The sequence below is a fragment of the Kogia breviceps genome, chromosome 2 (assembly GCF_026419965.1).
Source record: "Kogia breviceps isolate mKogBre1 chromosome 2, mKogBre1 haplotype 1, whole genome shotgun sequence".
NCBI classification, from domain to species: Eukaryota; Metazoa; Chordata; class Mammalia; order Artiodactyla; family Physeteridae; genus Kogia; species Kogia breviceps.
The window spans coordinates 175,122,008-175,136,132 of NC_081311.1; the positions used below are offsets into that span (position 1 = coordinate 175,122,008).

Below are 14,125 nucleotides of genomic sequence, written 5' to 3' on the forward strand. Positions count from 1 at the left end.
TCTATGCCTACTTTTTGGAGGGTTTTTATCATAAATGGGTGTTGAACTTTGTGAAAAGCTTTTTCTGCATCTATTGAGATGATCATATGTTTTTTTCTCCTTCAGTTTGTAAATATGATTTATCACATAGATTGATTTGCATATATTGAAGAAACCTTGCATTCCTGGGAAAAACCCCACTTGATCATGGTGTATGTTCCTTTTAAAGTGCTGTTGGATTCTGTTTGCTAGTATTTTGTTGAGGATTTTTGCATCTATGTTCATCAGAGATATTAGCCTGTAGTTTTCTTTTTTTGTGACATCTTTGTCTGGTTTTGGTATCAAGGTGATGGTGGCCTCATAGAATTAGTTTGGGAGTGTTCCTCCCTCTGCTATATTTTGGAATAGTTTGAGAAGAATAGGTGTTAGCTCTTCTCTAAATGTTTGATAGAATTCGCCTGAGAAGCCATCTGATCCTGGGCTTTTGTTTGTTGGAAGATTTTTAATCACAGTCTCAATTTCAGTGCTTGTGATTGGTCTGTTTATATTTTCTGTTTCTTCCTGGTTCAGTCTCAGAAGGTTGTGCTTTTCTAAGAATTTGTCCATTTCTTCCAGCTTGTCCATTTTATTGGCATATAGTTGCTTGTAGTAATCTCTCGTGATCCTTTGTATTTCTGCAGTGTCAGTTGTTACTTCTCTGTTTCATTTCTAATTCTATTGATTTGAGTCTTCTACCGTTTTTTCTTGATGAGTCTGGCTAATGGTTTATCAATTTTGTTTATCTTTTCCATGAACCAGCTTTTAGTTTTATTGATCTTTGCTATCATTTCCTTCATTTCTTTTTCATTTATTTCTGATCTGATCTTTATGATTTCTTTCCTTCTGCTAACTTTGGGGTTTTTTTTGTTCTCTTTCTCTAACTGCTTTAGGTGTAAGGTTAGGTTGTTTATTTGAGATGTTTCTTGTTTCTTGATGTAGGATTGTATTGCTATAAACTTCCCTCTTAGAACTGCTTTTGCTGCATCCCATAGGTTTTGGGTCTTTGTGTTTTCATTGTCATTTGCTTCTAGGTGTTCTTTGATTTCTTCTGTGATCTCTTGGTTATTTAGTAGTGTATTTTGTATTTAGTAGTAGCCTCCATGTCTTTGTATTTTTTACAGATTTATTCCTGTAATTGATGACTGGTCTTTTTTTTTTTTTTTTAATGAATAACTTAAAATGTTCATTTTGGCCATTAGGAAAAATCAAAAGTAGAAACACTGAAAAGGAGAATTTTTTTTTTTTAAATTTATGTATTTTTATATATTTATTTTTGGCTGTGTTGGGTCTTCGTCTTTTTTTGTGTGTGAGGGCTTTCTCTAGTTGTGGCAAGCGGGGGCCACTCTTCATCGCGGTGTGCGGGCCTCTCTTGTTGCAGAGCACAGGCTCCAGACGCACAGGCTCAGTAGTTGTGACGCACGGGCCCAGCTGCCCCGCGGCACGTGGGATCCTCCCGGACCAGGGCCCGAACCAGCGTCCCCCCCGTTGGCAGGCGGACTCCCAACCACCGCACCACCAGGGAAGCCCTGATGACTGGTCTTATAGCGTTGTGGCCAGAGAAGATATGTGATACGATTTCAGTTTTCTTATATTTAACAAGGCTTGCTTTGTGACCCAAGATTTGATCTATCCTGGAGAATGTTCCATGAGCACTTGAGAAGAAAGTGTATTCTGTTGTTTTTGGATGGAATGTCCTATAAATATCAATTAAGTCCATCTTGTTTAATGTATCATTTAAAGCTTGTGTTTCCTTCTTTTTTTAAATTTTGGATCTTCTGTCCATTGCTGAAAGTGCAGTCTTAAATCCCCTACTACGATTGTGTTACTGTTGATTGCCCTTTTATGGCTGTTAGCATTTTTCTTATGTATTGAGGTGCTCCTATATTGGGTGCATAAATATGTACAATTGTTATATCTTCTTGGATTGAACCCTTGATCATTATGTAGTGTCCTTCTTTGTCTCTTATAATAGTCTTAGTTTTAAAGTCTATTTTGTCTGATATGAAAATTGCTACTCCAGCTTTCTTTTGATTTCCATTTGTATGGATTACCTTTTTCCATCCCCTCACTTTCAATCTGTATGTGTCCCTAGGTCTGAAGTGGGTCTCTTGTAGACAGCATATATACGGGTCTTGTTTCTGTATCCATTCAGCCAGTCTATGTCTTTTGGTTGGAGCATTTAATCCATTTACATTTAGGGTAGTTATCAATATGTATGTTCCTATTACCATTTTCTTAATTGTTTCAGGTTTGTTATTGTAGGTCTTCTTCTCTTGTGTTTCCTGCCTTGAGAAGTTCCTTTAGCATTTGTTATAAAGCTGGTTTGGTAGTGCTGAATTCTCTTAGCTTTTGCTTGTCTGTAAAGGTTTTAATTTCTCTGTCAAATCTGAATGAGATCCTTGCTGGGTGGAGTCATCTTGGTTGTAGGTTTTTCCCTTTCATCACTTTAAATATGTCCTGCCACTCCCTTCTGGCTTGCAGAATTTCTGCTGAAAGATCAGCTGTTAACCTTATGGGGATTCCCTTGTATGTTATTTGTTATTTTTCCCTTGCTGCTTTTAATATTTTTTCTTTGTATTTAATTTTTGATAGTTTGATTAATATGTGTCTTGTCATTTTTCTCCTTGGATTTATCCTGTATGGGACTCTCTGCACTTCCTAGACTGGAGTGACTATTTCCTTTCCCATATTATGGAATTTTTCAACTATAATTTCTTCATATATTTTCTCAGTCCCTTTCTTTTTCTCTTCTTCTTCTGCCACCCCTATAATTCAAATGTTGTTGCGTTTAATGTTGTCCCAGAGGTCTCTGAGACTGTTGTCAATTCTTTTCATTCTTTTTCCTTTTTTCTGCTCTGCAGTAGTTATTTCCACTATTTTATCTTCCTGGTCACTTATCCGTTCTTCTGCTTCAGTTATTCTGCTATTGATTGCTTCTAGATAATTTTTAATTTCATTTCTTGTGTTGTTCATCATTGTTTGTTTGCTCTTTAGTTCTTCTAGGTCCTTGTTAAACGTTTCTTGTATTTTCTCTATTCTATTTCCAAGATTCTGGATCATCTTTACTATCATTACTCTGAATTCTTTATCAGGTAGACTGCCTATTTCCTCTTCATTTGTTTGGTCTGGTGGGTTTTTACCTTGCTCTTTCATCTGCTGTGCCTTTCTCTGTCTTCTCATTTTGCTTGACCTACTGCATTTGGTGTCTCCTTTTTGCAGGCTGCAGGTTCATAGTTCCCGTTGTTTTTGGCATCTGCCTGCTGTGTGTAAGGTTGGTTTAGTGGGTTGTGTAGGCTTCCTGGTGAAGGGGACTGGTGCCTGTGTTCTGGTGGATGAGGCTGGATCTTGTCATTCTGGTGTGAAGGACCGCATCTGGTGGAGTGTTTTGGGATGTCTGTGAAGTCATTATGATTTTAGGCAGCCTCTCTACTAATGGGTGGGGTTGTGTTCCTGTCTTGCTAATTGTTTGGCGTAGGGTATCCAGCACTGGAGTTTGCTGGCCGTTGAGGGGAGCTGGGTCTTAGCATTGAGATTTAGATCTCTGGGAGAGCTTTTGCCATTTGATATTACATGGGGTTGGGAGGTCTCTGGTAGTCCAGTGTCCTGAACTCGGCTCTCCCACCTACTTGGCTCAGGCCTGACACCTGGACGGAGCACCAAGACTCTTTCAGCCACATGACAGGCTCTTTTTGGCCTTCGTCTTCCTTTCCTCAAGCCACCACACGTCAGCCACTTCTGCGCCCTCAGAGTTTCCCAGTGGCGCCCACTCACCAGATGATGAATGTTATTTTTAATATAACTAATGGAACTGAGACAGTTTTAAATGGACATTTTTATGTACTGTCCTAGGGTTACTCTGAGATGACTCTAGCCATTTCCTAAGAAGTATATTTCAGCATGTAATTTCCTTTCTTCATTTGCTTCCTCTGGCATTCACTTTTCATTGTGAGCCATTAGAAACTTTGCTTAGAATGAGTTTTTCTACTGAAATGTCATGCTGTCACTGCCCTTGCATCAGATATTGGAAGATTGTGGGAGGCACAAAGGATGAAGTCTGCTTTCCACGTGTTGAAACAGGCTTTGCTTTTGCCAGTGCTTGTGGCCTGGCTCTGTAGCTCAGTAGTCATTTTCAAGAGACAGAAGCAGTTTCCCCCTTCTCCCTATCCCCAGGAATCATTCAAAATTAAGAGATGCATAGCTGATGAATTGTTGACTGTCTTTAGCGGCCATGTTCCTGTTGTGTGCGGTGAAAGTCCCCGAGGCCGTGTCTGATATGCTGACATCAGAGTTCCACCACCCAGAGACCGTGCAGCGGCTGAACGCTGTCCTTAAGTTCCACACACTTTGGAGGTTTCGCTATCAGGTCTGGCCCCGGATGGAGGATGGAGCACAGCAGATTTTTAAGGTGAGGGATACATCCCACATGGGTATTAGATTAACAAACACAGCCCAAGGTTCATTTCAGTCCTTGAGCCTAAAATCCACAGTGTATGTCCCAAGAGATGCTTCTTTTTTTCCCTCTCTGATTACATAAGTAAACCTAACTCATTTATGAGTGAATTCTTGTCCTTAAAACAAATTGAAATATAAGAATGTAGAGTAAGAAAATCAAGTTTCTATAAACCTCAAGATTTCAGCACCATCCCCAGAGGTAAGCACATAGAAGTTTGGGGTGTAATCTTACATACATTTTACTATATAAACACGGATGTTCTTTGGAGGATGGGGTGATTAACACAAATAGAAATCATATAGTTGAAACCCTTCATTTTATTAATGAGTAAACTGAGGCCCAGAGACGTTCTTCATGTACCTTATAACATCCTGTGCTCTAAACGATTATGTCATAATTTTGCTTCAGACTCATTCTAGCTTATTTTCCATCTTACTCACTTCATTCTTCTGATATCAACTAACAGATTCCGCCTCCCAGTATAAACTTCACCCTGCCCTCCCCAGTGCTTGGAATGCCATCTGTCCCGATGTTTGACCCTCCTTGGGTCCCTCAGTGCAGCGGGAGTGTCCAGGACCCCATTAATGAAGACCAGTCTGTGAGTAACAGGCACTTCCTTTCTAATATCTCCGGGCTCCATGGTATACATGTAAGAGAACAATGGATGTGTGAGACAATTGTCATAAGAATGTAATAACAGCACAGAAAATCAACCACAAAAGGTCTTTAGTTCTTGTGAGATAGAAGGAGCTAACATCTGGGGTGAGCATTTGCAGACCTCCAAAAGCCAAAACAGTTTTGTTCTGTAATCATAGAAGCAGCCACCTTATAATAAAAGCATTATATACTAAAAGCATTAGGCATTGATTTCTTAGCCAAAGGTAGTGCTTTTGCCTCTCTTTATTATAAAACAAACAATTCATTTAACCTACATAAGCTACCCCAAAGTTAGTGAAATTGACTCTGGATGAATAAGAAAAAGAACTGAGTTGCCTGCTCTTGCTGTCCTTGTTTGGACCTTAGTCTGTTGTTTACCTTATTGATCATCAGTATCATCATCAGAAACATCACGCTAAGAGCTCAGGTCTTATGCTATTCTAATACATTACTGCTCTATGTAATATAATTTATAAACAGTTAAGTTTAGAACCCAGTCTGTTTATAAACAAGCACCAAGAATATGTGCCTTTTGAAAAAATGAATCTTCAAAATATGCCTTTTTCACCTGTTGCATAGCATTTTCCTAAATTACAAGACAATGTAGAAAATTTGGAAAATAAAGCAAATATAGAAAAAGAACACATCTCTATACACAAATTCATGATTATTTCCTTGCATAATTTCCCACAGGATTTAGGGCAATTGGTATGTGAATATTAAAGATTTCTGATATATCTCACAAAATATCCCCAGGATAATTGTACCATTTTACCCTTATACAACACAATAGGAAAATGTCTTCTTATTCAAATTAACTAGTCTTATTTTTTAATGCCACATTGAATGGCAAAAAACAAAGTTATTGGCCTTTTTATTCACACATCTTTAAAAAGTTCGTTGAATATATGAAGTGACGTTGAACATTTTTGCATGTCATACATATATTTTCTAGGCATTTGTAGTTTTCTTTGAACTGTTTGTTTGAACTCTTTACCCATCAGAATATTTTTATTTTAATTTTTCTGCATACACTACCTTCACATCTGATGGTTTTGTGCCAAAGACAAAGGCGCGCTTGGTTCTTCCCTCCAGCATCTGAACCACTGGTATAAAGATCCTTGGTTTTTTTCTCATACATGTGATAGATTCATTTGAGTCAAGTACAATCTCTTCCCAATTTCACAGTGAATTTCAAGCCAAAGCCCCTAATTCTACATCCAGTAATCTTTCCCTTATCTTATTATAATAAACCAGCTTAACCCCTGGCTCTGAAAATGAATTGCCATGTGGCCCATCAAATGCCCTTAATTGCTGTTATGTCATCCACTATTGGAAACCTTTAGTCTTATGTTAAGACCCTGTATAAAGGGAGCTTCGATGACTGCTGTCCTTTAGAAGAGTGACCAACACCCCTTGTCTGTCTCTAATCCTATGTGACCACTGGCCAACAAAGATGTAGAATTTCTACTATACATAGACATTACTTCAAATTGGTAGTGAAGAACGTCAGTGATCACTTCCCTGCTCTGAGACCGATGACTTCATCCCCAGAGCACTTGGAATTTATCTCAGCGTAAGCATCATGATTAAGGCAAAAATAGAATGGCCCTTTTGCAAAGTGAATCTTTTCTCCTTTATTGTTTCTTATCTGTTATGCTTTAGCTGCTGGTAAACAGTCAGATTTTACATTCAACCAGAGTAACACTACCAACTCTCATAATATCCATTCAGTAGCTTTGTTTCTATAAATATTGTTAAGTGTTTACAGTGTGCCACTGTCTTTTCTATTATTTATATTTATTATTATTTAACATTAATATTTCTAAATATTAAGTATTTGCAGTGTGGTAGGTACTTAAGATACAAAAATGAAATAAATCACATAATCAATTGTTTTACATGAAAGAGATCTTTCCTCCTCCTTCCCATGGTTCTGACTTTCTCTTTTATTAACCTAATGAAGTAAATGTCCTTCATTTAAAACTAGTTCAAGAAATTTTGGAAGGAAATAGAGCATTAAAAATGTTTATTCATTGTGTTTAAAGAGTGGATCATTGATATTTTATTCTAAAATAAGATTAAGTAAAATAACATTTTTTCTTTCCCGAAATTACAAACATCCTTGAAGAATTATCCATATTGAACGAAAAGGCATGTCTTAGTTGTACACAGCCTGGAAACTTGGTAGAAAAAGAAGCAAACAAATAAATCTCCATGAAACTAGATTATGGGTGCCCTAACATTTCCTGAGAACAAAGTACCACATCTGTGTCATTCAGTAGAACACTCTTTATACATGTGACCTTGCAGAAGAGTTGCTAGTAAATAAACTTGCCTTCATGTCTCCGTAGAAATCCTTTTCAGCCCGGGCTGTGTCCCGCTCCCATCAAAGGGCAGAACACATCTTAAAGAACTTGCAACAGGAGGAAGAGAAGAAACGTCTTGGTCGAGAAGCCAGCCTCATCACCGCCATCCCCATCACCCAGGAGGCTTGCTACGAGCCCACCTGCACACCCAACTCAGAGCCAGAAGAAGAAGGTGCCCTCTACACACTGGACTTCTTGGTGGGGGGGGTGGGGGGGCTGAGTCACACAAAAGGGAAAGGACTTGCTTTGAAATAAACATTGACGATTTCATGTGACATGAGGTGATATGCTCCCTCTATCCCTCTCTCTATCCCTCTCTATCCCTCTCTCTATCCCTCTCTCTATCCCTCTCTCTTACCTCCTGACACTATCTAAAAAAGAGAAAAAATTGTCTTTTTCTAAATGTTTAGAGCTGGCTTGTTTACAGAGGAGGACATTAGCCACACTGAATGAACCAATATGATAATGGACCAAGCAGTGACTATGATTCAGGCAACAGCTGAATCCAGAGTGTGTGCTAAAACATATGCAGTCAATCTTTCATCATTAAAAATGGGGTTAGTCCATTAACTACTTTCAGCCTTCACAAGTGCAGACAGTTTTTTGGTCGGTATCAGAAAAATGATTTCTGAACCATTCTAAATTCAGCGATTCTCTGCCCCACTTTTGTGAAATCTTTGGGAGAAATTCCCTGTCTCCCTTTCTGTAGGTGTTTTTTCCTCACCAAAGTACACTCTAAATTACTTAAGCCTTATGCTATGAGAGCTATATACACTTTGATGTAAGTACAACTATAATAGTGATGATAACTTTTTTGTTACAAAACCAAAGTTCACGTTCCCCATTTTCTTTGCCAGTAGAAGAAGTCACCAATCTGGCATCCCGTCGACTGTCTGTGAGTCCATCCTGTACCTCCAGCACTTCCCACCGGAATTATTCCTTCCGCCGAGGGTCAGTCTGGTCAGTGCGTTCAGCCGTCAGTGCTGAAGGTGTGTCCTCTTACAAATGTGTCCTTTATTCCTCATGACTTGTGTGTTTTGAAACAATTTTTATTTGATATGATTATCTCACTTCATTACACTGTCTTCATTAACTAACCTGTCTCATGATCTTAAAGTTTAAAAATGTATATTAGATGAGTGGTGTTCTAGAAAAAATTGTTGATTTAACCCAGCAAATGTCCTTGATAAGTTGGTTCTATTTTAATTACATTGCATGTCATCATATTGCTGAGGGTTCAATAAAACATCATTCTAGGCAGTTAACAGTTTTCAACACTGGCTACACATTACAATCAACCAGGGAGCTTTTAAAAATGCCCAGGTCATACCCAAGACCAAATCAGAATCTCTAAGGGTGGGACTCAAGCACCTCTGTTTTTAACATCTTCTCAGGTGATTCCAGTGCATAGCTAAGACTCAGTAGGATGCTTTAGGATGCTGTTCTGGAATAATTTATCAAAGGAAGAACAAAGTTCGTGCCAGTCCTGTAGTGAAATCTGATTCCGGGGGAGAAATGTGATACTCTTCAGTTCTAAGAATTTAAAGACAACACTTCTCTAGTGATAAATAACTGTCTGGGGACTCGCTCCTTCATGATTATACAGGTTTCATCACGATTTATAAAGTCATCAAAAAGTTGTACAGAAACTAGTGGTTCTCAACACTTCACTGCACAACCCTGGAAAACTTCAAAAATGACCAATGCTAATTAATCACAGCAGCCCAAGGCATATCTATATTTTTTCTAACACCTTTATTGAGATATAATTCACATACTCAAATTCACCCTTTTCAAGTACATAATGCAGCGGTTGTTAGTATATTTGTAGAGTGTGCAACCATCAACCTTACTTAATTTTAGGATATTTTCATTATCCCCCAAAGAGACCCTATACCCATTAGTAGTCACGCCTCATCCACCACTCCCCCCAACTCCTGACAAGAAATAATCTACTTTCTATTTCTGTGCATTTGCCTATTCTGCACATCTCATATGAATGGAATCATAGAATATGTGGCCTTTTGTGACTGGATCCTTTCACTCAGCATACTTTCAAGGTCGATCCATACTGCCACATGTATCAGTTCTTCATTCCTTCTTATTACAAGATAATGTTCCATTATATGGGTACACCACATTTTGTTTATCCGTTCACCAGTTAGAGTGGACTTTGGGGTTGTTTCCACCCTTTGGTTATTATAAATTACACTCTTATGAACCGTTATGTATAAGTTTTGTGAGGAAAACTGCCAAGCTATTTTCAAAAGTGTCTGTATCGTTTCACATTCCGACCAAAACGCACAAGGGTTCCAATTGTTCCACACCCTTGCATAGGCCCAGTAATCTTAGAAATGAAGAGCAAAGTTGGAAAACTTACATTTCCCCATTTCAAAACTGACTACGGAGCTGCAGTAACCAAGATTGTGCAGTATGGACTTGAGGGTTGATATACACATCCACGGACTAGATTGGAACCGGAAGTAAACCATTACATGTATGTTGATTTCAAGTTTGAAAAGGGTGCCGTGACACTTCAATGGGGGAAAGTATAGTCTTTCCAACAGATGATGCTGGCACAACTAGATATCTGCACAGAAAAAAAATGTTCCATAAGTAGGTCTGGAACTGAGAAAAGCACGGCCATTCTGTCTCCCTCTTCAGATGAGGAGCACGCCACCGAACACACGCCCAGCCCCCATGTGCCTCAGCCCCCTCAGGCTGTGTTCCCGGCATGCATCTGTGCAGCAGTGCTTCCAATTGTCCATCTGATGGAGGATGGTGAGGTGCGGGAAGATGGAGTAGCAGGTACAGTTTTGTGGTTTTGGTTTTTTTTTTTTTTGCGGTACGCGGGCCTCTCACTGTTGGGGCCTCTCCCGTTGCGGAGCACAGGCTCCGGACGCGCAGGCTCAGCGGCCATGGCTCACGGGCCCAGCCGCTCCGCGGCACGTGGCATCTTCCCGGACCGGGGCACGAACCCGCGTCCCCTGCATCAGCAGGCGGACTCTCAACCACTGCGCCACCAGGGAAGCCCAGATATAGTTTTGACTAGTCAAAACCGTCAGTAACTCTAATAAGTACTGAAAGCGTTCATCTGGTAAAGAGCAGTAGGGTGCCCTCGAAGCCATGAACCACTGGCCACGTGTGGAGTTGTTTTATGGACATACTGTAATGACCGATTTGTAGTACACTGAACTAACACTACCACTTTCTCCACCTTTTCCTCCCACAAACTTTATGACCAAGATATTGCACTTAAAATAGGCAGTTTTTTCCAGGAGCGTTGTTTAGGACTGGGGAACAGACCAACCCTCATTTGGCCTCGGAGAAATCAAATAGTGATTTTGGCCACCTTAGAAATCTTAGCCATTGTCTTGACATCATTACTGCCATCTTTCTCACTTGATTTCCTTTCCAGAGGTAATATGTAAAGAAAATAATTGAAAAATGAAGTGATAAACTAGGGGTAAAGACGAGTTACATTTGTCACAGATAACAGGTTAATATTCTTGATGTTATTTTTTTAAAAAAAAAACCTTTATAACTCAATAATGACATTTTTATACCCCAGTAGAGAAATGGACAAAGAATATAAACACACACTCTAACAGCCAGTTAAATCTGTAAATAACACTGTTGTTTAAAACAACAGTGAAATCTTACATTTCATATAAAAAATTGCAAGGATTATTTCAAAAGAAATTATGCATAGCTGGTAAAGATTCAGTGAAAAGATTATCTTCACACCTTGCTGACAGCAGTAAAAATTTAATGCAAGCATTCTGAAACAGTTTCACAGTATGCACCATAAGCCTTAAAATTGTGTACACCCTTTGACACAGATTTTGGTATCTAGCAATTTCCTAAGGCAGTAATGAGGGGGTGAATTAAGGTTTACAGAGAATGCTGTACCTTGTACAGTTTTAAAATAACAAATATTTGAAAAGAGTTTAAATGTCCAACAATAGGCAATTAGTTAATCATGGTACCTCCATATGACAGCTTTCTCTGCACATTAGAAAAATATTAACAAAAAAGTGTTCAATTTATAATTAAAAATGTTGAGTACCAGAGAGTATTTTCTATATGATATTATTTAAAGATACATGTAAATGTATATATTTCATGTATATGAAAGAATATACTCCAAAATGTTTATAGTTGTTTTGGTGATTGGTAGACTTATCAGCCTTATTCTCCTCTTTGTCTTTTTCTGTATTTCTCATGTTTTAAGCATTAAATTGCCGTCCTTAGCAATTAGAATAAAAATAGTGTTATAAAGATAGTTTTGCAACCAATTTCAACTTAACAAAAACCCACATCTATTTTAATTATTTATAAAGATACATGAAAGCTAAAGCTTATAATTACATATCTCGTTAAATTATTTATTTATATAGCTCAATTTTAATTGGATGGTTAGCTTCTGAAGCAAAAAAAATGGTATAATTTATTTTAAATATAGGCTGAAAAATAAATTTATGCTAAACTCTATATTCCTAGTTTAGAAAACTAAACTAAACCATTTAAACTGAAGATCATCTAATGCTTACCCCCTACTCACTTTTATCCACCTGCTTTCTTAGCCTGGGCACTTCCAGGCAATCTTAGCCTGACCATTTTTCCCAAAGAAGTAGCACTCTCTTTCACATTAGGAATAATTATTTATTCCTTAGACACCCTCATTAGAAGTGGGAACCCTAACTGTTACTGGCTCAACTCTGTCATCTTGCTGTGGGAGTTATTATTTAAAACATTCATGTGAACAATAAAAGGTCATGTCTAATTCATGTGCATTCTAAACAAAGCATATTTTCTAAACCAAATAATTACTTTAGGAATTTCTGCATACAATAAACAATGAAGTGGGACTTTAATAAATACTTACCACTGTTAACATTAGGGTAATTTCCAAAACAAAGATTCATAAATGTATTCTTTTTTTATTAAAATGTAATTCACATATAACATTGTGCTAGTTTTAGGTATACAACATAAATATTTGATATATATATATATGCATTACAAAATGATTACCACAATAAGTTTAGTTAACATCCATCACCATACATAGCTACAATTTTTTTTATGATGGGAACTTTTTTTTTTTTTAATTTTTGCCTGCTTTGGGTCTTCGTGGCTGCACGTGGGCTTTCTCTAGCTGCGGCGAGCGGGGGCTATTCTTCATCGTGGTGCGCGGACATCGAATTGCAGTGGCTTCTCCTATGGAGCACGAGCTCTAGGCACTTGGGCTTCAGTAGTTGTGTCACACGGGCTCAGTAGTTGTGGCGCGTGTGCTCTAGAGTGCAAACTCAGTAGCTGTGGCGCTCGGGCTTAGTTGCTTCGCAGCATGTGGGGTCTTCCCAGAGCAGGGCTCAAACCTTTGTCCCCTGCATTGGCAGGCGGATTCTTAACCACTGTGCCACCAGGGAAGTCCTGATGAGGCCTTTTATTAACTACTGTCTTAACAGCTTTCAAGTATACAATACAGTATTGTTAACGATAGTCACCATGCTGTACATTATATCCCCATGATTTATTTATCTTATAACTGGAAGTTTGTAACCTTTGACCACCTTCCCTCCCCCCAGTACCCACCCCCCTCACCTCTGGTAACCAATCTGTCCTATGTATCTATGACTTTGGGGTTTTCTTAGATTCCACATGTAAGTGAGATCATACATTTTTCTTTCTGTGTCTGACTTCTTTCACTTTGCATAACACCCTCAAAGTCCATCCATATTGTCACAAATGGGAGGATTTCCTTTTTTATGGCTAAATGATACTGCATTGAATATCACAAATGCATTTTTAACAAAAGCAATGCTAATATTTAAAGGGCATCCTATACTCTTGTCACATTTTCCTTATAGGTTAAAATGTTCAGAAACAACAACAAAAAGAACAGATACCTGCCTTTCAATAGACAAAGAGTTCACAGAACTTCTGTAAGGCAGAAATTTGAGAGAGACCTATTAAAGTTTAGTAAATTATTTGAATACTTTATCTAATAGATTTATCTCCATTTAAGATGAATATTCAATTTCCTTTCTCTTCTAAAGTGAGTGCTGTGGCCCAGCAAGTCTTATGGAATTGTCTAATTGAAGATCCATCAACAGTTCTTCGACATTTCCTGGAAAAACTGACCATCAGCAATAGACAAGTAAATTCCTCTTTCTTTATAGTGTAGTTATGTAGCTATGTGTGTGAACATGGTTAAAAACAAGCAGTGGACTTTATAGTGACATGCATGCAACATTGGTGTCCTCTGACACATAGCCGAGAAGTACTTTGGATGATGATAGTGATGAACAAATTAAATGTGGCTGTTTTCTTTTTAATTTCTCCATTAACTGATGTCTCCGTATGTATATGGTACACTGCTAGTAATGACCCTAAGATGCTGAAAGATCCTGTCTTTTAAACAAAGATTAAATTTAGTTTAATGTTTTCAGTGTTCAGTACATTTACTGAATTCTGACTGGTTGGTAGTATGTGGTGCAGGTAGTATTATTAGAGTATGTTGAAACTCTCTATTAATCAAAAAATCTAATTTATCAGGTCACCCTGTGAGAAGATTATGCCAAATAAAAGTCATTTTCTGAGCAATGGCAAAATACACTGATGA

The 14,125-nt window shown here is 38.2% G+C and overlaps 1 protein-coding gene across 18 annotated transcripts in view; it reads left to right on the forward strand.

The window, feature by feature from the left end:
• Positions 1–14,125, forward strand: part of UNC80 (unc-80 homolog, NALCN channel complex subunit) — a 247,007-nt gene that overhangs the window by 164,756 nt on the left and 68,126 nt on the right. For 15 of the 18 annotated variants that reach the window (XM_067026776.1, XM_067026787.1, XM_067026781.1 and 12 more), the window contains 6 exons: positions 4,242–4,423; positions 4,938–5,069; positions 7,483–7,669; positions 8,355–8,486; positions 10,162–10,305; positions 13,560–13,660. In XM_067026776.1, the coding sequence (XP_066882877.1) occupies positions 4,242–4,423; positions 4,938–5,069; positions 7,483–7,669; positions 8,355–8,486; positions 10,162–10,305; positions 13,560–13,660 (878 nt within the window). The remainder of the gene's footprint in view (positions 1–4,241; positions 4,424–4,937; positions 5,070–7,482; positions 7,670–8,354; positions 8,487–10,161; positions 10,306–13,559; positions 13,661–14,125) is intronic. The other 3 variants (XM_067026777.1, XM_067026786.1, XM_067026788.1) reach the window with 1 other exon arrangement.